The sequence below is a fragment of the Pristiophorus japonicus genome, chromosome 9, assembly GCF_044704955.1.
Source record: "Pristiophorus japonicus isolate sPriJap1 chromosome 9, sPriJap1.hap1, whole genome shotgun sequence".
In the NCBI taxonomy this organism is placed as follows: Eukaryota; Metazoa; Chordata; class Chondrichthyes; family Pristiophoridae; genus Pristiophorus; species Pristiophorus japonicus.
The window spans coordinates 29,257,500-29,280,447 of NC_091985.1; the positions used below are offsets into that span (position 1 = coordinate 29,257,500).

General features: G+C 43.5%; 1 protein-coding gene across 3 annotated transcripts in view; it reads left to right on the plus strand.

Annotated features, from left to right (window-relative positions):
• Nucleotides 1-22,948, plus strand: part of akt3a (v-akt murine thymoma viral oncogene homolog 3a) — a 493,259-nt gene that overhangs the window by 453,930 nt on the left and 16,381 nt on the right. For 2 of the 3 annotated variants that reach the window (XM_070889219.1, XM_070889221.1), the window contains 2 exons: nucleotides 7,030-7,117; nucleotides 11,184-11,282. In XM_070889219.1, coding sequence (XP_070745320.1) covers nucleotides 7,030-7,117; nucleotides 11,184-11,282 — 187 coding nt within the window. The remainder of the gene's footprint in view (nucleotides 1-7,029; nucleotides 7,118-11,183; nucleotides 11,283-22,948) is intronic. The other variant, XM_070889220.1, reaches the window with a different exon arrangement.

Sequence of the window (22,948 nt, forward strand, 5' to 3'; positions counted from 1 at the left end):
CCTCTCTATTTGCTTCCTCTCCAATCTTAAAACATTGATTCCATCACTGATCTATGGTTATGTAGGTGACAGTCATCCTCTGGCACCTTGCCCAAATGGCTTTTATTTGTGTGTGAGAGACTTGTTGGTGAGTGCAACCAAACTAACCAATAATGTCAAGGATATTTTAGCTGAGCCCAATTGTACCTTCAACTGACATCTAGAGTGTGCACTTCCAGCAAGGGGGTCACTGATCAGGAACAGGAACCAAGACTGATTTCCCTTCCCTAAACCATGGGATCTGTTAAAAGTTGTACTACCCGTGTTAGTGTCACACCTAAGGTCACCTAATATCAAACATAGGACTTTCCTGGTCTGTATGGCTCTGGAATGGTATGATAGATACGATAGATTTTCCACTTTGATCTGTTGGCACAGAATCTTGCCTATCAGGAAATTGCATGCATGCCATCCATGATTTTCCATCTCTTAGAATGAATCAGTGGAGAATTGTAGCTGCATGTGTGTTTTCCCAACATGTGCTCCCAGAGGATCGAAAGTGAAAAATTTAGACTGGTGAGTTCTAAGTTATTGATGGGGAGTCCCCGTCTAGCCATTTTGAAGTTTAAAACTTGAAATTGATTTCCTTTTAAATCCATACATTTTGAGAGTGGGTCTTACTTTGGTCATTATTCATTCGTCCTTACCCCTTCTTATTTATTTTTGTGTTAATCAAGGTGGAAGAACTTGAATATTTTTCACTTCCAAAATCCATATTCACATCAATGACTCCAAGTCAGATATTAGTTGCCTAGATAAACCTCTGTACTTTTCCTCTTGATATAGAATCATAGAATGGTTACAGCACAAAAGGAGGCCATTGAACTCATGCTGGCTCTCTGCAAGATACTTCAGCTAGTCCTGCTCCCCCACCTTTCCCCATAGCCCTGCAATTTCTTTTCCTTCAGGTACTTATCCAATTCCTTTTTGAAAACCACAATTTAATCTTTCAGGCAGTGCATTTCAAATCCTAACCACTCGCTGCGTTTAAAAAAAAAGGTTTTTCCCCATGTCATAAGAACATAAGAATTAGGAACAGGAGTAGGCCCTCGAGCCTGCTCCGCCATTCAAAAAGGTCATGGCTGATCTGGCCGTGGACTCAGCTCCACTTACCTGCCCGCTCCCCATAACCCTTAATTCCCTTATTGGTTAAAAATCTGTCCATCTGTGATTTGAATACATTCAATGAGCTAGCCTCAACTGCTTCCTTGGGCAGAGAATTCCACAGATTTACAACCCTCTGGGAGAAGAAATTCCTTCTCAGCTCGGTTTTAAATTGGCTCCCCCATATTTTGAGGCTGTGCCCCCTAGTTCTAGTCTCCCCGACCAGTGGGAACAACCTCTCTGCCTCTATCTTGTCTATCCCTTTCATTATTTTGAATGTTTCTATAAGATCACCCCTCATCCTTCTGAACTCCAATGAGTAAAGACCCAGTCTACTCAATCTATCATCATAAGGTAACCCCCTCATCTCCGGAATCAGCCTAGTAAATCGTCTCTGTACCCCCTCCAAGGCTAGTATATCCTTCCTTAAGTAAGGTGACCAAAACTGCACGCAGTACTCCAGGTGCGGCCTCACCAATACCCTATACAGTTGCAGCAGGACCTCCTTGCTTTTGTATTCCATCCCTCTCGCAATGAAGGCCAACATTCCATTCGCCTTCCTGATTACCTGCTGCACCTGCAAACTAACTTTTTGGGATTCATGCACAAGGACCCCCAGGTCCCTCTGCACCGCAGCATGTTGCAATTTCTCCCCATTCAAATAATATTCCCTTTTACTGTTTTTTTTCCCAAGGTGGATGACCTCACATTTTCTGACATTGTATTCCATCTGCCAAACCTTAGCCGATTCGCTTAACCTATCTAAATCCCTTTGCAGTCTCTCTGTGTCCACTACACAACCCGCTTTCCCACTAATCTTTGTGTCATCTGCAAATTTTGTTACACTACACTCTGTCCCCTCTTCCAGGTCATCTATGTATATTGTAAACAGTTGTGGTTCCAGCACCGATCCCTGTGGCACACCACTAACCACCGATTTCCAACCCGAAAAGGACCCATTTATCCCGACTCTCTGCTTTCTGTTAGCCAGCCAATTCTTGATCCATGCTAATACATTTCCTCTGACTCCGCGTACCTTTATCTTCTGCAGTAACCTTTTGTGTGGCACCTTTTTTTCGAATGCCTTTTGGAAATCTAAATACACCACATCCATCGGTACACCTTTATCCACCATGCTCGTTATATTCTCAAAGAATTCCAGTAAATCAGTTAAACATGATTTCCCCTTCATGAATCCATGCTGCGTCTGCTTAATTGCACTATTCCTATCTGGATGTCCCGCTATTTCTTCCTTAATGATAGCTTCAAGCATTTTCCCCACTACAGATGTTAAACTAACCGGCCTATAGTTACCTGCCTTTTGTCTGCCCCCTTTTTTAAACAGAGGCGTTACATTAGCTGCTTTCCAATCCGCTGGTACCTTCCCAGAGTCCAGAGAATTTTGGTAGATTATAACGAATGCATCTGCTATAACTTCCGCCATCTTTTTTAATATCCTGGGATGCATTTCATCAGGACCAGGGGACTTGTCTACCATGAGTCCTATTAGTCTGTCCAGCACTACCTCCCTAGTGATAATGATTGTCTTAAGGTCCTCCCTTCTCACATTCCCATGACCAGCAATTTTTGGCATGGTTTTTATGTCTTCCACTATGAAGACCGAAGCAAAATAATTGTTTAAGGTCTCAGCCATTTCCACATTTCCCATTATTAAATCCCCCTTCTCATCTTCTAATGGACCAACATTTACTTTAGTCACTCTCTTCCGTTTTATATATCGGTAAAAGCTTTTACTATCTGTTTTTATGTTTTGCGCAAGTTTACTTTCGTAATCTATCTTTACTTTCTTTATTGCTTTCTTAGACATTCTTTGCTGTCGTTTAAAATTTTCCCAATCTTCTAGTTTCCCACTAACCTTGGCCACCTTATATGCTATATGCATTGGTTTTTAATTTGATACTCTCCTTTATTTCCTTGGTTATCCTCGGCTGGTTATCCCTTCTCTTACCGCCCTTTTTCACTGGAATATATTTTTGTCGCCATTGGTTCTTCTGCCAATCACATTAAATCTGTGTTCTCTGGTTCTTGACCCTTCCACCAATGGGAACAGTTTCTTTCTATCTACTCTGTCTAGACCACTCATGATTTTGAACACCTCTATCAAACCTCCTCTTAACCTTCTCTGCTCGAAGGAGAACAACCCCAGCTTCTCCAGTCTATCCATATAACTAAAGTCCTTGTAAATATTTCCTGCACCCTCTCGAAGGCTTTAATATACTTTCTAAAGTGTGGTGCCCAGAATTGGACACAGTACTCCAGCTGATGCCAAGCCAGTGTTTTATTAAGGTTCATCATAACTTCCTTGCTTTTGCACTATATGCGTCTATTTATGAAGCCCAGGACCCCATATGCTTTTTTAACCGCTTTCTCAACCTGCCCTGCCACCTTCAATGATTTGTGCACATATACCCCCAGATCTCTCTAATCATACACATCCTTGAAAATTGTGCCCTTTAGTTTATATTGCCTCTCCTTGTTCTTCCTTCTAAAATGTATCACTTCGCACTTTTCTGCGTAAAATTTCATCTGCCACGCGATCGCCCATACCACCTTCTTCTGTCTTCTTGAAGTCCATCACTATCCTCTTCACTGTTCACTATACTTCCAAGTTTTGTGTCATCTGCAAATTTTGAAATTGTGCCCTGTACACCCAAGTCCAAGTCATTAATATATATCAAGAAAAGCAGTGGTCCTAGTCTGACCCCTGGGAAACACCACTGTATACATTCCTCCAGTCTGGAAAAACGACCGTTCACCACTACTCTGTTTCCTGTCACTTAGCCAATTTTGTATCCATGCTGCCACCATCCCTTTTATTTCTTGAGCCTCACACTTTGCTGGCAGGCCTATTATGTGGCACTTAATCAAACGACTTTTGGAATATTATTTTAGGATTTTAATGATTTTAAATACTTCATGGTTTAGCTAGTAAAATGCACAGTAATGTGATTTATGCCGAAGTATAACATGCACCCTTTTTACTTTATATCCCTGGTCCCAGAATATCCTATCTACAACTACCCCTTTGTGTCTCTTGTAATTCGGGCGTTCTCCCAACACTTTAAACTCGTGTTCATTTCCTACACCTGTTATCCTTATGGCTTCTGAGTGAGACTGACAATTAGTGTCAAATTACAGACAGTTCTTTGGTTTGAATGCATGCCTGCTAGGTATTGGCTTGAAAGTGCTTGAACTCGTTTTACTAATAAGTCATTTATATTGTGGAATGGCTTGTGCTGGTGGCAGTGCCAAAGAATCATATCTGCAAAGCTACCACTCTAGTCATGCATCACCCATGATATTGGGGAAGAATTGTACTACAAGTGCAGCATCTAAAATCCAGAACACTTGGGACCAAGGCCGTTCCGGACTATGTGTTTTTCCGGACTTTCGAACGTGTTTCTGACGTCACGAATCCGGAAACACCCGAGCCCAGGTTCGAGTATTTCCGGATTTCAAAATGTCAAAAAGGCGGGGGGAGGGGGCCCCGCCAAGGAGAGAGGGCCCTGCCGAGGAGGTGTTCGGGCGGGGCCCCGCCGAGGTGGTGTTCGGGCGGGGCTCCGCCAAGGTGGTGTTCGGGCGGGGCCCCGCCGAGGTGGTGTTCGGGCGGGGCCCTGCTGAGGAGATGTTCGGGCGGGGCCCCGCCGAGGTGGTGTTCGGGCGGGGCCCTGCTGAGGAGATGTTCGGGCGGGGCCCCGCCGAGGAGGTGTTCTGGCGGGGCTCCGCCAAGGTGGTGTTCGGGCGGGGCCCTGCTGAGGAGATGTTCGGGCGGGGCCCTGCTGAGGAGATGTTCGGGCGGGGCCCCGCCGAGGTGGTGTTCGGGCGGGTAGGGCCCTGCTGAGGAGATGTTCGGGCGGGGCCCTGCTGAGGAGATGTTCAGACGGGGCCCTGCTGAGGAGATGTTCGGGCGGGGCCCTGCTGAGGAGATGTTCGGACGGGGCCCTGCTGAGGAGATGTTCGGACGGGGCCCTGCTGAGGAGATGTTCGGGCGGGGCCCCGCCGAGGTGGTGTTCGGGCGGGGCCCCGCCGAGGTGGTGTTCGGGCGGGGCCCTGCTGAGGAGATGTTCGGGCGGGGCTCCGCCGAGGTGGTGTTCGGGCGGGCAGGGCCCTGCTGAGGAGATGTTCGGGCGGGGCCCTGCTGAGGAGATGTTCGGACGGGGCCCCGACGAGGTGGTGTTCGGGCAGGGCCCTGCTGAGGAGATGTTCGGGCGGGGCCCTGCTGAGGAGATGTTCGGACGGGGCCCCGACGAGGTGGTGTTCGGGCGGGGCCCTGCTGAGGAGATGTTCGGGCGGGGCTCCGCCGAGGTGGTGTTCGGGCGGGCAGGGCCCTGCCGAAGAGGTGTTCTGGCGGGGCCCCGCCGAGGTGGTGTTCGGGCGGGCAGGGCCCTGCCGAAGAGGTGTTCTGGCGGGGCCCCGCCGAGGTGGTGTTCGGGCGGGCAGGGCCCTGCCGAAGAGGTGTTCTGGCGGGGCCCCGCCGAAGTGGTGTTCGGGCGGGCAGGGCCCTGCTGAGGAGATGTTCGGGCGTGTGGGACCCCGGCGAGGAGATGTTTGGGCGGGCCCCGCTGAAGATGTGTTCAGGTGGGCCGGCGAGGAGCCCCCGAGGTAAGGGCAGCAGTGGCGAGGCTCGAGGTCGGAGAGCGGTAGCGGCTCCCGATTCCAGAACATTTTACGGATTCCAGACGACCCTGGTACCGATCGTCCCGGATTTCGGAACATTTCAGATTCCGCAACTCTGGATTTTCGATGCTGCACCTGAATGCATTGCTGTACAAACACAGCCAGGACAAAAAAAAGTCCTGGTGACGAGAGATGTAACAGCAGCTATACTTTGCAGTGCCTAGAGGTAGGGAAAAGAACAACTCCGGAGAGACTCTTCCCTTCCACCTGTATTGTACAAGAACTGCCCTTGAAGCTGGTGGAGAGAAAACAAATTTTCATCTCATGCATCTGAAGTGGAATTGAGTCAATATCCCAGGGATAAATGGGGTTTTATTGCTTACCCAGAGCCTTTTTCCCCCATTTTTAATTTCACGCTCCTTAGTCAAAAGGATGTTTTGATGATGACCTCGTCTGATGTTATGTAATGATGTGTGTATCGTCCCAGTACCTTAAATGTAATGTAAGTACTATGCCACACCACAGAGGGCGCTGCGGTGGGAAACCCTGGTAGTACCTGTAACAAGGACTATAAAAGGCTGACCACCACACCTGGGAGGCACTCTGGAGCTGAACAATAAAGGACGAAGGTCACAGCAGTTAGACTTACACCAGACCGTGTGAAGTCAGTGATTTGTGTGCTACATACACCACATCTGCCATTCTGTAACCAACGACCAGGCAAAATAGTGGAGGGCCACAGCTTTTCTGGCTCTGTTCCAGATGGCCCAGTGTGCCAGAATGCTGCATCACTGTACTGCTCATTTTAAATTCCAAAAGCAGCTTTTTAGTTTGCATATTATTAATAGTATTTGGTAGGAGAGAACATATTTATTGGAGGAAGTCTCATGCAGACCTTGCAGTTTTGCATCTTCTAGGATCCAGGGTTGACGGGCATTCATGGTGGATTGGGAGCACACTACAACCTCATCTCTCGGCAGCAGATGGTCTGTAGCTTGAGAAAAGAACGGAAGAATTGGTAGACTCTCAAAATACATACATTTTTAAATCAGACATAACTGCTCAATTGTAGTTCAGTTTTAATTTTCAGTTTTATCGGGTAATTATGAATTTCAAACAATGTAACACAGTCTAGTTATATTGTGACAGCAAGTACCTAATGTCCCTACAATAGAATCACTAAGAAGTGAAGGAGAATGTTTTGACAAATTGAATATGTACTATTAATTTATTTGTTTTTGCCATCAGACTTGGTGGATGTCCAGAAGATGCAAAGGACATCATGCAACACAGCTTTTTTAGTGGAATCAATTGGCAAGATGTTTATGACAAAAAGGTTGGTGTACTTCATTCATCCATTCTTGTCATGCCAACTCGGGGTCAACCAGATAATGGTTTCATTAATCAGCAATTGGAAAAAAAATATTGGTTAAAGTAAATCTCCACTTGAAATATCTGTGAACATTTTAAAATTTCTTGCAGTTAGTAAGTCACTTAATTCAAATTATGGTGTTTATCAGTTTGAAATCTTCAATGTCATCAAATTTATGATGCTTTCCTTGCTTTCTGTGGGTTACTCCTCTGATTATGGCATGGATGGAGTCTGATTGATCCTGGAACATTTCAGCTGAAAGCTCAATTTTCCAAAAAAAGTGAACTTTAAAAAAAAACTTTTAAACACCAGGTTTTTAATAACATTAAATATGTATTGTATTTTTGTTTCTCACTTAGAATCTGATCACTATTTTTCTGTTTTGAGGAGAATATTCATCAAACCCACCTTGGGATTTGCTTTTGGAATTCTTTTTATTATCTGTAAACTGTTAAAATGTTATGAAGCTCTGCTACTGGCCTAGTTAGTATATAGCTGGACAATATAAAACCGAGTCATACAGACCAGAAATGTTCCAGCTTCAATCTCTAGTCTATGCTACGTTATTTGGTCTCAGCCAGGGCAGAAGTAGGGGCACTTCAACTGACCCCAAACCCCTTGGACTAAAGAAAATAAAAATTAATCGTGCCTGCTTGCTACCCAATGACTTTAGTAGAAAGTATACATGTGTGGACTCGGAGAAGGCCGAATCATGTTGGCTCTGATATCCCCCATTATTGAATAACCAGAAAACACTCATTGTCTATGCTCACTTGTGTAAAATAGCCACTTAAGCAAGTTACCAGAAGACCATTGCTGCACTTGGAACATACCCCAGAATGAGTCGGTGTCTTTGAGAGGAGTAGAGAAAATTTGAATGAAGAAAATTATTTTTTAATGGTGATTCTGTGGGAAGCTATCCTTGCAGGAGGTGCTGTTGAAGAATTAAGCCTATAGTATTGTAGTCCAATTAAGGCTTTAGTATTGTAGCCCTATCTCCAACCTGTGCTCCCTACTAGCACATCTCCCTACAGGGAGCACCAGAGCATGAAATCACATTTGAAATGTTCCAGTGTTGTGTATGAGCACAATAAAGTTGATGGGAAAAGAAGTAAAACTAAGTTGAAAAATTAATTCTATTAATTTTGACAAGGTTGCGGCTTAAAAAAAGTACTTTTTCCAGTGGCGCATGGAAAATATAGATGGTCGGCCTCGGCAGGTCCCTTCCCATTGCTTCCCCTCGCAACCATGTCTCTCTTACTTCTATACTATCCCCATCATCTTTCATACCACCGCCCACTCCTGCCATTCCTTCCCCACTGCACTTTCCCCATTCTAACACCCTTCCCTTTCATAGTACCCTTCAAGCCCTGTACCCATCATGCCCCTGTTACCTCTCGTCCTGTTCACCCCTGCATCCTATTCTCATTCATTATTCTAGATTCAATGTGGTAAAAGATAAATTTAGGACTGATATCAGGAAATTCTTCATGCAAAAGAGAAATCAATATACAAAATAAACTTCAAGGAAGAGTAATGGAAACAAAAATCATAGAATATTTTAAGGAACAATTGAATGCTTTGATGTATTACAGGGTGTACTATAGTATTTCTCAATGGATGATTTAAGCTGGGCCAAATGGCTTTCTTTATCTGTAATTATCTTGTGATTAGGTGCGTGTATAGATTTATATCCCTCATTTCTGATTGATCTTTGCTAACCTATTAATGTATTAGTATTCACGTGGCTCATTAGCCAGCCTCCCAATTTCTAGTCTGAACTCCATCTTTCCCACCCCTGCTACATCCTAACTCTTCTCTCACCCATATGTATTGTAACTACTCCAAGTTATGCCAGTGCTAATCAAACCTACGACTCCACATCAGTATATCAACAAAAGGAAGACTATTGAGCCTGCAGTACGGGTCCTTTCCTCTCAACCCCAAAGTTTTCTTTCATCCAAACATCTTGCAGGAGCTCTCATCTAGCCTCTTTTCACCTGGCTCTAGTATCCAGCTCTGACCCATTCATGTTGGCTGCCATTTTGCTATGTGCTCTGGGCTTTATTGAGTAAATCACTAAAGGAACATGCTTTGTGAAAGCGAATAAAGATGTAATCGTTTAAGATACGAACATCTGAAAGCCCTACATTATTTCAAGATTACTGTTTGTTGGCGACTTGCTTTCAGTCTGGTGTTTCAAGCTTCCTTGCAGCAGTTCAGCAAAGGAGGTATTAGGATTGGAGTGGAAAATAGCTTTTCTTCAATCTTCCAACTTTCCAAGAAAAAAAATCATCAAGCAAACCAAACAGATAAGACTGGAGGTGGAATTAGGAGAACGATCCTGATGGGAGCGAGTCCTGGATAATAATTTGATTGAAGTGTTTCTGTGGCAATCAGAAGAATCTTCCAAAAGGAGTTTGAGGATCAGAGTTTTCGCATTGTACCCAGCAAGAGAGATGTGATTATTTCTGTGGCTATCACAGGGTCCCTAGTCTGGTTCAAAATCTCTGAGAGGAAAGAGAGTGAGAATGAAAGAACTATACAGAGAGATATAGAGAGAAAGTGTGTGAGACACATGCAGAGTTGGGGTTGTATATGAGAGAAAGAAAGTGTAAAAGGCAAAGAGTGGGAGGTTATCCACTTTGGTGGTAAAAACAGAGAGACAGACTATTATCTGAATGGTGACAGATTAGGAAAAGGGAAGGTGCAACGAGACCTGGGTGTCATGGTACATCAGTCATTGAAGGTTGGCATGCAGGTACAGCAGGCGGTTAAGAAAGCAAATGGCATGTTGGCCTTCATAGCGAGGGGATTTGAATACAGGGGCAGGGAGGTGTTGCTACAGTTGTACAGGGCCTTGGTGAGGCCACACCTGGAGTATTGTGTACAGTTTTGGTCTCCTAACTTGAGGAAGGACATTCTTGCTATTGAGGGAGTGCAGCGAAGGTTCACCAGACTGATTCCCGGGATGGCGGGACTGACCTATCAAGAAAGATTGGATCAATTGGGCTTGTATTCACTGGAGTTCAGAAGAATGAGAGGGGACCTCATAGAAACGTTTAAAATTCTGACGGGTTTAGACAGGTTAGATGCAGAAAGAATGTTCCCAATGTTGGGGAAGTCCAGAACCAGGGGTCACAGTCTGAGGATAAGGGGTAAGCCATTTAGGACCGAGATGAGGAGAAACTTCTTCACCCAGAGAGTGGTGAACCTGTGGAATTCTCTACCACAGAAAGTAGTTGAGGCCAATTCACTAAATATATTCAAAAGGGAGTTAGATGAAGTCCTTACTACTCGGGGGATCAAGGGTTATGGCGAGAAAGCAGGAAGGGGGTACTGAAGTTTCATGTTCAGCCATGAACTCATTGAATGGCGGTGCAGGCTAGAAGGGCTGAATGGCCTGCTCCTGCACCTATTTTCTATGTTTCTATGTTTCTATGTTTCTATATGCAACAGAGAGAGAGTTGAGACAAACTAAGAGATAACAAGTCAATGAAAGAAAGTGAGAGAGACATGGGGGAAAAAGAGGAAGACAAGCAGAGTGGTCATAGGAAGAACACTTGATTTAAAAAAATAAATAAACAAATTTGAGTAAAGCTACAGAAGATCCGCTGGTTGATATGGGAGTTGAATTTCCTCACTGTTTCCGGGGCTTTAACAGCACTGGAATGGCGTGGCAATTTTTCCAACGAGGAAACTTTTGGGGAAGCTGTTTAAGGCGCTTGTGCACTTTTAAATAGCCTCCCCCACCTTTTCTCGCAACTCTGGAGCTGTTCCATGATCTACTCACCAGTCACCACTGGCCTCATTTACATGTGGCCGCCTGCCAGCCAGTGGGTGTGGATGGAAGTTTCCTGGACTTACCCTGCTAATACACTCAAGTAAGTTAGTGCAGCAGCTGTCAAGATCAACAGTAAAAGGTAGAAATGAGGAGTTCCTGACACAGAAGAGCCTTCAGATCTTTTATTGAAGATCTTTGAAGGTAGGAAACGTTTTCTAAAGTGTGTTTTTTGTGTGTTGCTAACAGACACCTGCACTTCTTTCTGACTGCTTCTCAAAGGGTCGGAGCAACAGCAGATCACTTTTGCACCCCCTCACCCCGTCCAACATTAGTACTCAGGAACAGGTATGGCCCTCCTGATGGGCACCTATTTTCTTGCTTTGTTTAAATGCCACTTGAGGGCCATTGTTGCTGGGAGTGAATGAGTCCTAATGCTATGCAAAATAATCATGGGACTGACAGAACCGTAGTCCCATGGCACCTGGCATAGAGCTGCTGCTGGCTGTATGTTTTGAGGGTGCTCTGAGGTAGTTGGCTGAGGACCTGGCATCTGCTCCTGTCCTCATGGATATGCATAAACATGCAGCTGTGAATCCTGGGTGTCATGGTCCTCATCATCCACTTCACCATCATATTCCCCCTATTCCAAATGTTACAATGGTGAATTTGCAGATAGGGATGGTAGAAAGAAAGAAGGAGTGAACATCACCCTCTTGGGATTAAAGGGATAGAGAAGGGGGTGAAAAGTTGTGGCTATAATGATGCTTCACACAGAGATGCCAGGCTGACAGTGCAGGGGTGCTCAGTCAGCAATCAACAACAACAACTTGTATTTATATAGCGCCTTTAACGTAGTAAAACTTCCGAAGGCGCTTCACAGGAATATTATAAGACAAAAATTCTGACACTGAGCCACATAAGGAGAAATTAGGGCAAATGATTAAAAGCTTGGTCAAAAAGATGGGTTTTAAGGAGCGTCTTAAAGGAGGAGAGAGAGGTAGCGAGGCAGAGAAGTTTAGGCAGGGAATTCCAGCGCTTTGGGCCGAGGCAACAAAAGGCACGGCCACCAATGGGTTGAGCGATTATAATCAGGGATGCTTGAGGGCAGAATTAGAGGAGTGCAGACATCTTGGGGGGAGGGGGGAGAAGCGGGGGGTTGTGGGGCTGGAAGAGATCACAGATAGGGAGGAGCGAGACCATGGAGAAATTTGAAAACAAGGTTGAGAATTTTGAAATCGATGCGCTTAACCAGGAGCCAATGTAGGTCAGTGAGCACAGGGGTGATAGGTGAACGGGACTTGGTGCGAGTTAGGACATGGGCAGCCGAGTTTTGGATGACCTCAAGTTTACATATGGTAGAATGTGGGAGGCCAGCCAGGAGTGCATTGGAATAATCAAGTCTATAGAGGTAACAAAGGCACCAGTAAGATGCCCTTGACCTCAACATTTCATTATCCTTAAAGTGGTTGTGGGGTTGAGATGGGTTGACTGCCTTTGGTGAGCATTGTGCACTAATTTCTCCAACAAAGAGATAAATGAGGGTAAGGCTGGCAGTTGAGGACTATGTGGCAAATGGCATGGGGGGAGGTGAAAAAATAGATGTGGGAATGTTAAGATGTTAATGTGAAGGAAAGGATTTGGGATTGTGTTTTGGGGAGCTATGTAGCTATAGTGCAGAATAGAGAGTTGGAGGTGCCTCAACCAGAGAGCATTGTGAAGGGTTAGTTCTGGAAGTGTTGCTTTAAGCGGAAGAAGAATGTGCTGGTTGCTGGTACCCAGATTGGGAATGAAGAAAAGGGAGTCGCATGCAGTGTGTTGCCTTGCCTGCACTCTGAGGATATGGAACTTGCAGCACTGTTCTGCAGAGATAAAGTGAGTGGATTGTCAGTCAGTGCCATTGCCACCTCCCTCCAGGTGATATGTAATAATTCTGTATGACTTGGTGGTATCCACACCCAAGAGTCTTTTTTTCCTACCTTCAATGCCCCCCAAACAAGGCTTGGAGGTCTGAATGAATGAAATTGTACATTCTTGGTGCCATGCCCTGCTACGCTCTGGACATAGATGGCATTTAAATGAACATAATGCTGTCTTAAGTGTAATAAAATATTGGTAAGACATGCAGTGAAGTAATTTGAGAGAGAAATGAAAGAGTCAAGCAATGTTCCTGCCTTACCGTTTGTCCACCAGTGTTCTGAATAGCGCAGACTGAACAGCGCAATTTAAAGATTGCACAATTTCCCTATTGCTTGCACCAGTTTTACACTACGGATTTGCACCAGTTGATATGCAAAAGAGCAAACCTAGGATACTTGGGTGTATCTCCACCGAGAGAGGCCAGTGGTAGATGTAACATGTTTTTAAAGGTGAAACAGCAATGTAAATCATATTGAGGAAATGTTGGCCATAATAACTTAGTGGATTGGACAATTATGTTTTGTACTAGTATGTTGTTTATACAGCCAGAGGCAATCAGTGAAGAGCAGTGTTATTTCAACATTGAGTATTGGTGTGTTCTTTTATTTACTTCCCCAGGACATTGAAATTTGAATTCTAAGCTTGACAATATATATCTTAAGAATATCTATCTTCCTATAGCTTTTATAAGGAAAGAGTTGCTATTGGTTTAATCTCAAGTGCTGATAAGAATAAAGAGAAATCTTTCTGGCATTGAATTTCATAAACTGCGCACAAATTTATTTGCTTTTCTAGCTGTTCACCAAAATAGATTGGATTGTGATGGCAGAATAATGAACTTCATGTATAAAGAGTTGACATGGTCTTACAAAAAGAATGGATTTTGAAGGATGAGTATAGAGCAGTGTAGGAGTTGAAAAAAGGAAGAAATGTAGTGTGCGCTTTCCCAATTTAAAATGTTGTATGGAAATGAGGTAAACAGGCATCCTAAAAAGGAAGCAACCAAACGGCATTCTTATACAAAGCAAAGTTTTGTTTAATTTATTTTCTCCCTATCCATGTGCCCGTTACCCAAGTGCATTTATGTTCTTTATAAAAGGGAAGATAAATACTGCTTGTTGATTGACCTGCCAAGAGGCAAGTTAAGTATTAATCCTTCTACTTCACTTCCTTTCCATACCGCAGAAGTTTTTCAGAGGCTGGTGAAATGGTTCTCTAAGAGGAAGTCCTTCCCAACAGGAAGAAACTGCATTAATCAGTGCGACTCTGGTTATTGTAAGGAATGTTTTGCTTGTTTTTAAACAATGACAGGTGTATCTTTTATTTTTTCCAAAGTGTTGTTTAAGTAATGTCCTGCAAATGGATGCAAAAAGCAGAGTGGAGCCATGACTGGTAAAGTTTATGCTCTGTGCTATGCGTCAGGTGTGTGTGCTTGGACATGCGCAGTGGCAGTCAGAGTTTCAGAACAACCGAAAGTACCCAGTGTGTGTGGCCCATTCTACTTGTTCACACATTTCTTCAGCGAGAAATACCATCAATGATGCCTCTGCAAGATCCTACAAATCCCCTGGGAGGACAGACGCACCAACATTAGGGTCCTCGACCAGGCTAACATCCCCAGCATTGAAACACTGACCACACTTGATCAGCTCCGCTGGGCAGGCCACATTGTTCGCATGCCAGACACGAGACTCCCAAAGCAAGCGCTCTACTTGGAACTCCTTCATGGCAAACGAACCAAGGGTGGAGAGAGGAAACATTACAAGGACCCTCAAAGCCTCCCTGATAAAATGCGGCATCCCCACCAACACCTGGGAGTCCCTGGCCAAAGACCGCCCCGAGTGGAGGAAGTACATCCGGGAGGGCGCTGAGCGCCTCGAGTCTCATCGGCGAGAGCATACAGAAAACAAGCGCAGGCAGCGGAAGGAACGCGCGGCAAACCAGTCCCACGCACCCTTACCCTCAATGTCTGTCTGTTCCACCTGTGGCAGGGACTGTGGTTCTCGTATTGGATTGTACAGCCACCGAAGGACTCATTCTAAGAGTGGAAGCAAGTCTTCCTCAATTCCAAGGGACTGCCTATGATGATGATGATTGTTCGCACACATATTTAGTCTACTGGCCCAAGGGGGTAGAGAACTAATTCACGCCAATAAGTAGATTGAGCAGTTTCAACGACGACAACTTCTATTTATATAGCGTCTTTAACTTAGTAAAACATCTCAAGGCGCGTTATCAAACAAAATTTGACACCAAGCCACAAAATGAGATATTAGGGCAGATGAAAGGTAGGTTTTAAGGAGTATCATAAAGGAGGAAAGAGAGCTTTATAGAGGTAATTCCAGAGCTTAGGACCTAGGCAGCTAACGGCACGGCTGTCAGTCGTGGAGCAATTAAAATCGGGGATGCTGAAAAGGCCAGATTTGGAAGAACGCTGATATCTGAGAGTTGGAGAGGTTACAAAGATAGAGTGGGGCGAGGCCATGGCGGGATTTGAAAACGAGGATGAGAATTTTAAAATCGAGGTGTTGTGACATCATAAGGCACTTGGATTTCCAGCAAACTATTTTGGTTTGAGCTATTATATTTCAACCGGCATAGTGCTACTCCAGGAATGAGCCACCTGCTTGATGGGTCTGGATAGAGATGGTGTAAAGACTGAATTCTGATTTGCCAGTTATTCATCATCAGCCTCAGGATGATTTTCACTGTTCACTATTTCAACGTATAAAAAATGCATTTACCATTTTGCTTAAAAAGCCAACAGCAGAAATCTTTTGTTTGATTTTAATAATTTTGTTTTGTTTTAATAATTTTCCCCACGACTGATGTCAGGCTAACCACTCTATAATTACCTGCTTTCTCTCTCCCTCCCTTTTTTAAAAAGTGGTGTTACATTAGCTACCCTCCAGTCCATAGGAACTGATCCAGAGTCGATAGACTGTTGGAAAATGATCACCAATGCATCCACTATTTCTAGGGCCACTTCCTTAAGTACTCTGGGATGCAGACTATCAAGCCCCGGGGATTTATTGGCCTTCAATCCCATCAATTTCCCAAACACAATTTCCCGCCTAATAAGGATATCCTTCAGTTCCTCCTTCTCACTAGACCCTCGGTCCCCTAGTACTTTCAATGACTGGTGAACCATGACACCCAGGTCTCGTTGCACCTCCCCTTTTCCTAATCTGCCGCCATTCAGATAATATTCTGCCTTCGTGTTTTTGCCACCAAAGTGGATAACCTCACATTTATCCACATGATACTGCACCTGCCATGCATTTGCGCACTCACCTAACCTGTCCAAATCACCCTGCAGCCTCTTAGCATCCTCCTCACAGCTCACACCGCCACCCAGTTTAGTGCCATCTGCAAACTTAGAGATATTACACTCAATTCCTGCATCCAAATCATTAATGTATATTGTAAAGAGCTGGGGTCCCAGCACTGAGCCCTGCGGCACTCCACTAGTCACTGCCTCCCATTCCGAAAAAGACACGTTTATCCCGACTCTCTGCTTCCTGTCTGCCAACGAATTCTCTATCCACGCCAGTACATTACCCCCAATACAATGTGCTTTGATTTTGCACACCAATCTCTTATGTGGGACCTTGTCAAAGGCCTTTTGCCAAGTCCAAATACACCACATCCACTGGTTCTCCCTTGTCCACTCTACTAGTTACATCCTCAAAAAATTCCAGAAGATTTGTCAAGCATGATTTCCCTTTCACAAATCCATGCTGACTTGGACCGATCCTGTCACTGCTTTCCAAATGCGCTGCTATTTCATCCTTAATAATTGATTCCAACATTTTCTCCACTACTGATGTCAGGCTAATCGGTCTATAATTTCTCTCTCCCTCCTTTTTTAAAAAGTGGTGTTACATTAGCTACCCTCCAGTCCATAGGAACTGATCCAGAGTCAATAGACTGTTGGAAAATGATCACCAATGCATCCACTATTTCTAGGGCCACCTCCTTAAGTACTCTGGGATGCAGATAATTGGGCCGTGGGGATTTGTCGGCCCTCAATCCCATCAATTTCCCTAACACAATTTCCCGCCTCATAAGAATATCCTTCAGTTCCTACTTCTCACTAGACCCTCGGTCCCTCGTATTTCCGGAATGTCATTTGTGTCTTCCTTCGTGAAGAACATAGAACATAAGAATTAGGAACAGGAGTAGGCCATCTAGCCCCTCGAGCCTGCTCTGCCATTCAACAAGATCATGGCTGATCTGGCCGTGGACTCAGCTCCATTTACCCGCCCGCTCCCCATAACCCTTAATTTCCTTATTGTTTAAAAATCTATCTATCTGTGATTTGAATACATTCAATGAGCTAGCCTCAACTGCTTCCCTGGGCAGAGAATTCCATAAATTCACAACCCTCTGGGAGAAGAAATTCCTTCTCAACTCGGTTTTAAATTGGCTCCCCCGTATTTTGAGGCTGTGCCCCCTAGTTCTAGTCTCCCCGACCAGTGGAAACAACCTCTCTGTCTCTATCTTGTCTATCCCTTTCACGATTTTAAATGTTTCTATAAGATCACCCCTCATCCTTCTGAACTCCAACGAGTAAAGACCCAGTCTACTCAATCTATCATCATAAGATAACCCCCTCATCTCCGGAATCAGCCTAGTGAATCGTCTCTGTACCCCCTCCAAGGCTAGTATATCCTTCCTTAAGTAAGGTGACCAAAACTGCACGCAGTACTCCAGGTGCGGCCTCACCAATACCCTATACAGTTGCAGCAGGACCTCTCTGCTTTTGTACTCCATCCCTCTCACAATGAAGACCAACATTCCATTTGCCTTCCTGATTACCTGCTGCAACTGCAAACTAACTTTTTGGGATTCATGCACAAGGACCCCCAGGTCCCTCTGCACCGCAGCATGTTGTAATTTCTCCCCATTCAAATAATATTCCCTTTTACTGTTTTTTTTTCCAAGGTGGATGAGCTCACATTTTCTGACATTGTATTCCATCTGCCAAACCTTAGCCCATTCGCTTAACCTATCTAAATCCCTTTGCAGCCTCTCTGTGTCCTCTACACAACCTGCTTTCCCACTAATCTTTGTGTCATCTGCAAATTTTGTTACACTACACTCTGTCCTCTCTTCCAGGTCATCTATGTATATTGTAAACAGTTGTGGTCCCAGCACAGATCCCTGTGGCACACCACTAACCACCGATTTCCAACCCGAAAAGGACCCATTTATCCCGACTCTCTGCTTTCTGTTAGCCAGCCTATTCTTGATCCATGCTAATACATTTCCTCTGACTCTGCGTACCTTTATCTTCTGCAGTAACTTTTTGTGTGGCACCTTATCGAATGCCTTTTGGAAATCTAAATACACCACATCCATCGGTACAACTCTATGCACCATGCACGTTATATCCTCAAAGAATTCCAGTAAATTAGTTAAACATGATTTCCCCGTCATGAATCCATGTTGCGTCTGCTTGTTTGCACTATTCCTATCTAAATGTCCCGCCATTTCTTCCTTAATGATAGCTTCAAGCATTTTCCCCACTACAGATGTTAAACTAACCGACCTATAGTTACCTGCCTTTTGTCTGCCCCCTTTTTTAAATAGAGGCATTACATTAGCTGCTTTCCAATCCGATGGTACCTCCCCAGAGTCCAGAGAATTTTGGTAGATTATAATGAATGCATCTGCTATAACTTCCGCCATCTCTTTTAATACCCTGGGATGCATTTAATCAGGACCAGGGAACAGAACCAATGTATTTGTTCAATTGGTCTGCCATTTCTTTGTTCCCCATTATTAATTCACCTGAGTTCGACTGCAAGGGACCTACGTTTGTCTTGACTAATCTTTTTCTCTTCACATATCTATAGAAGCTTTTGCAGTCAGTTTTTATGTTCACAGCAAGCTTCCTCTCGTACTCTATTTTCCCCCTCCTAATTAAACCCTTTGTCCTCCTCTGCTGAATTCTAAATTTCTCCCAGTCCTCAGGTTTGCTGCTTTTTCTGGCCAATTTGTATGCGTCTTCCTTGGATCTAACAATATCCTTAATTTCTCTTGTTAGCCACAGTTGAGCCACCTTCCCTGTTTTATTTTTATTCCAGACAGGGATGTACAACTGTTGAAGTTCATCCATAAATGTTTACCATTGACTATCCACCGTCAACCCTTTAAGTATCATTTGCCAGTTTATTCTAGCCAATTCACACCTCATGCCGTCGAAGTTAGTCTTCCTCAAGTTTAGGACCCTAGTTTCTGAATTAACTGTGTCACTCTCCATCTTAATAAAGATTCTACCATATTAGGTTCCGCTTTTGCCGGGAGATAAACTTTTATTTCATTCGAATAGTGCGCTCCAAAAGCGGCGCGGGACAATTTCACCCCGTTCCCTGCCACACACCCCCCACACCCCGAGTCTCTTAGTTGCAGTATTTAAAACTTAATGAAACAGGTTTGATATATGAAGTCACTAGTTTCATCAATGGTGATTTTGTTTTTATGAAGAATGTAATCAGTCAGAGGTTATGATTAAGGATTTTTTGTGTCGTGAGGTATGTTGTGTAACTTCAATGTTATATGTAAATGTATCAAAAATCATCATTGTGTTAGCTGATTTTGGAAACCTCAGTGATCAATTGTAGATGTCTTTGTATTTGTTCTCTAGATGTGGGTGACACTGGCAAGACTGCATTTATTGCAAATCCCTAGTTGTCTTGAGAGTATCAATTGTATGTACAACTGAGTGGCTTGCGAGGCCACTTCAAAGGGTGTTAAGAGTCATCCACCTTTTTTTGAACAAAGTATTTGAACTCTCAATCCCTCGGTTGCTATTCTAGTACCATAACTGCTATACTACCAGACAATACCGGTTGCATTCAGTCATAGTTGCTGATGACTGGGTGATTTTAAATGGCAGTAATTTTTACAGATGCTATGTAATTGACAAGAAACCACACCTTGTATGTTATAGAGCGGTTTTAATTATCCAAAAGTTCACAGATCAAATGGAGTCAAATTTGTAGAGACTCCTTAGAATGCACAAAATTACTGTATATAACTTTTGGAGTGTTTTAATTCATTAATTTTTAGAAAGCCAGATTTAGCTAGGATTAAAATTTATGTTCAGCCTTGTTGGACACTGCACTTCTTGCTGACTAACTTTATAGCTGTGCATAGTAAAGTGGCTTCCTGATGAGTTTGAAGATCTAAAACATTTTGTTTCTGGGCAAACATCAGGAGTCCATGATGGGATTAAATTAATGAACACAGAAAGGCATAGGTAATCAGAGGGATGCAACAGGGATATGTAAAGAGTAGACCAGAATTGATTAATATAACTGAAATTGTTGAAGAAATCAGTGTATAGATAAAGGGCTTGCAGTGGATGTTGTATACATGGATTGTCATAAGGTTCTATACAAGAGGTTTGTTATGAAAAAGTACATTATATTAACAGAAATAAAGGTGGCTAAAGGAAGCAAAGAATAGCAGTAAATGGGTGTTTTTCAAATTGATGGGATGTGAGTAGATGTATGTTCAGCGCCTCTATTGTTTCATTATACTAATGATTTGGATATGAGTGCAAGAGAATGGTGATGAAATTTGATTACAGTACCAAATTAAGGGGCATGTTACTCGCCTTGGCTCAGTGGAGTACTTTCACCTCTACATCAGAACGTCATTGCTTCAAGCCCCACTCTGGAGTCTTGAGTACATAATCTAGGCTGACATTTCAGTGCAATATTGAAATAAGGATAATGAATGCATGGCAGGATATGACTTCGTGGTATCTGTATTTATTAACGGCTCAAATGATGGGATAGAAAGCCACATATCCAAATTTGCCGATGGCACAGATAGGAGGCATTGTAGGCAGTGTAGATGGGAAAAACTGTGGCAAATGGATTTCAATGTAAAAAAAGAATGACTTGCATTTATATAGCACCTTTCACGACCACCGGACGTTTCAAAGCGCTTTACAGCCAATGAAGTACTTTTGGAGTGTAGTCACTGTTGTAATGTGGGGAATGCAGCAGCCAACTTGCGCACAGCAAGCTCCCAAAAACTGCAATGTGATAATGACCAGACAAACATTTTTTGTTATGTTGATTGATGGATAAATATTGGCCAGGACACCAGGGATAACTCCCCTGCTCTTCTTTGAAATAGTGCCTTGGGATCTTTTACGTCCACCTGAGAGAGCAGATGGGGCAAATGTGAGGTCATCCACTTTGAACCTAAAAAGGATAGAACACGGTACTTTCTAAATGGTGAAAAGCTAAAAACAGTGGAGGTCCAAAGTGACTTGGGGGTCCAGGCGCATAGATCATTAAAATGTCATGAACAGGTACAGAAAATAATTAAAAAGGCTAATGGAATACTGGCCTTTATATCTCGAGGGCTAGAATACAAGGGAATAGAAGTTATGCTACAGCTATAAAAAAAAACCCTGGTTATAGCACCTGAAGTAGTGTGAACACCTCTGGGCACCACACCATAGGAAGGATATATTGGCCTTGGAGGGTGTTCAGCGTAGGTTTACCAAAATCACACCCAGACTCCAGGGGTTAAATTACAAAGAGAGATTACAGAAACTAGGTTTGTATTTCCTGGAATTTAGAAGGTTAAGGGGTGATTTGATCGAAGTTTTCAAGATATTCAGGGGAACAGATGGGATAGAGAGAAACTATTTCCGCCTGTTGAGGAGTCTGGGACTAGGGGGCATATGTCTAAAAATGAGAGCCAGACCTTTCAGGAGTAAAATTAGGAAACACTTCTACACACACAGGATGGTAGAAGTTTAGAACTCTCTTCCGCTAGATTAATTGTTGATTTTAAATCTGAGATTGATAGATTTTTGTTAACCAAAGGTATTGAGGGATATGGGGCAAAGGCATGTATATGGAGTTAGGTCGCAGGTCAACCATGATCTCATTGAATAGCGGAACAGGCTCAAAGGGCTAAATGGCCTACTCCTGTTTCAATGTTCCTATATTGAGGTGCCATCTTTAGGATGAGAATTTAAACCGAGGTCCTGAAGAAGAATGTTGAAGATTTCTCAATATCCTAGCCAACGAAACTAAAAACAGATTGGCCTCGAAATCCCGGCCTTGTCGGGTCTATACGGAATACGTATAGACCCGGCGAGGCCTCGCAAAAAACGGTTTTCGGCACACAATGTGCATGTCTCTTGACAGATCTTGCGCATCCCCGCAGGAAGGACATTCGCGCCAGCAAGATTGGGCTATTTGCCCATCTCTTGCCCAGTGATTGTCCTTCAAATTCTTGCGCCTGGTAAAAGCAGGCGCATAGCCTACTTTTACCAGCGTAAAAGTTTTAAAACATCTAAAAATAAAATTGAAATACCCTGTACACATTTTTATAGTAAAAATCCTGTCCACTAAGGTAAGTTTATTTTAAACCTTACTAAAACACATTAAAAAAAAATCCAAAAAATATATTTTTTTCTAAAACATTTAATTAGCTTTAATTTCAATTAATTTTAAATATGTGAGGTGTTTTTTTAAATGTATTAAGTTGTGTTGGGGTGTTTTAGGGGTTTTTCTCATTGATAGTAATGGGAACTCGTAAAATCGGAGTTCCCATTACTATCAATGAGAATCCTATAATGTGATTGGTTGTCCAGTCCCACATGACTCCAGCTTCTCCATCCGTATCTCCAAGACGTAGACACGCTGCGAAGCGCGGGAAGAGAAGGCCTCCGACCGGAATCCAAGGCGCCTCCGGGACCGGCAGGTACTTTTGTAGAGAAGTTTCGGGTTGGAGGCGTTCATCCGAAGGAAGCCTCCAACCGGAATTTAAAGGCGATTATCTGGTAAATTTATCTAATTGCTGTTTATGTGATCTTAGCGTGTTCAATTGGTTTCTGCTTTTCAAAAGTACTTAATTGGCTACAAAACTCTTTGGGACGTCCTGAAGTCATGAAAGATAAATGCCAGTAATTTTTTCTTTTGGTAGATTGAGCAAAATTGCAGGACATAGCATGGTTATGAGAGTGAAAGGATTGACAGATACAAATCAATGCAGAGAAATGTAGATTGAATTCATTGAAGTATACACAAAATGGTAAAACTCTTGCCGTAGTG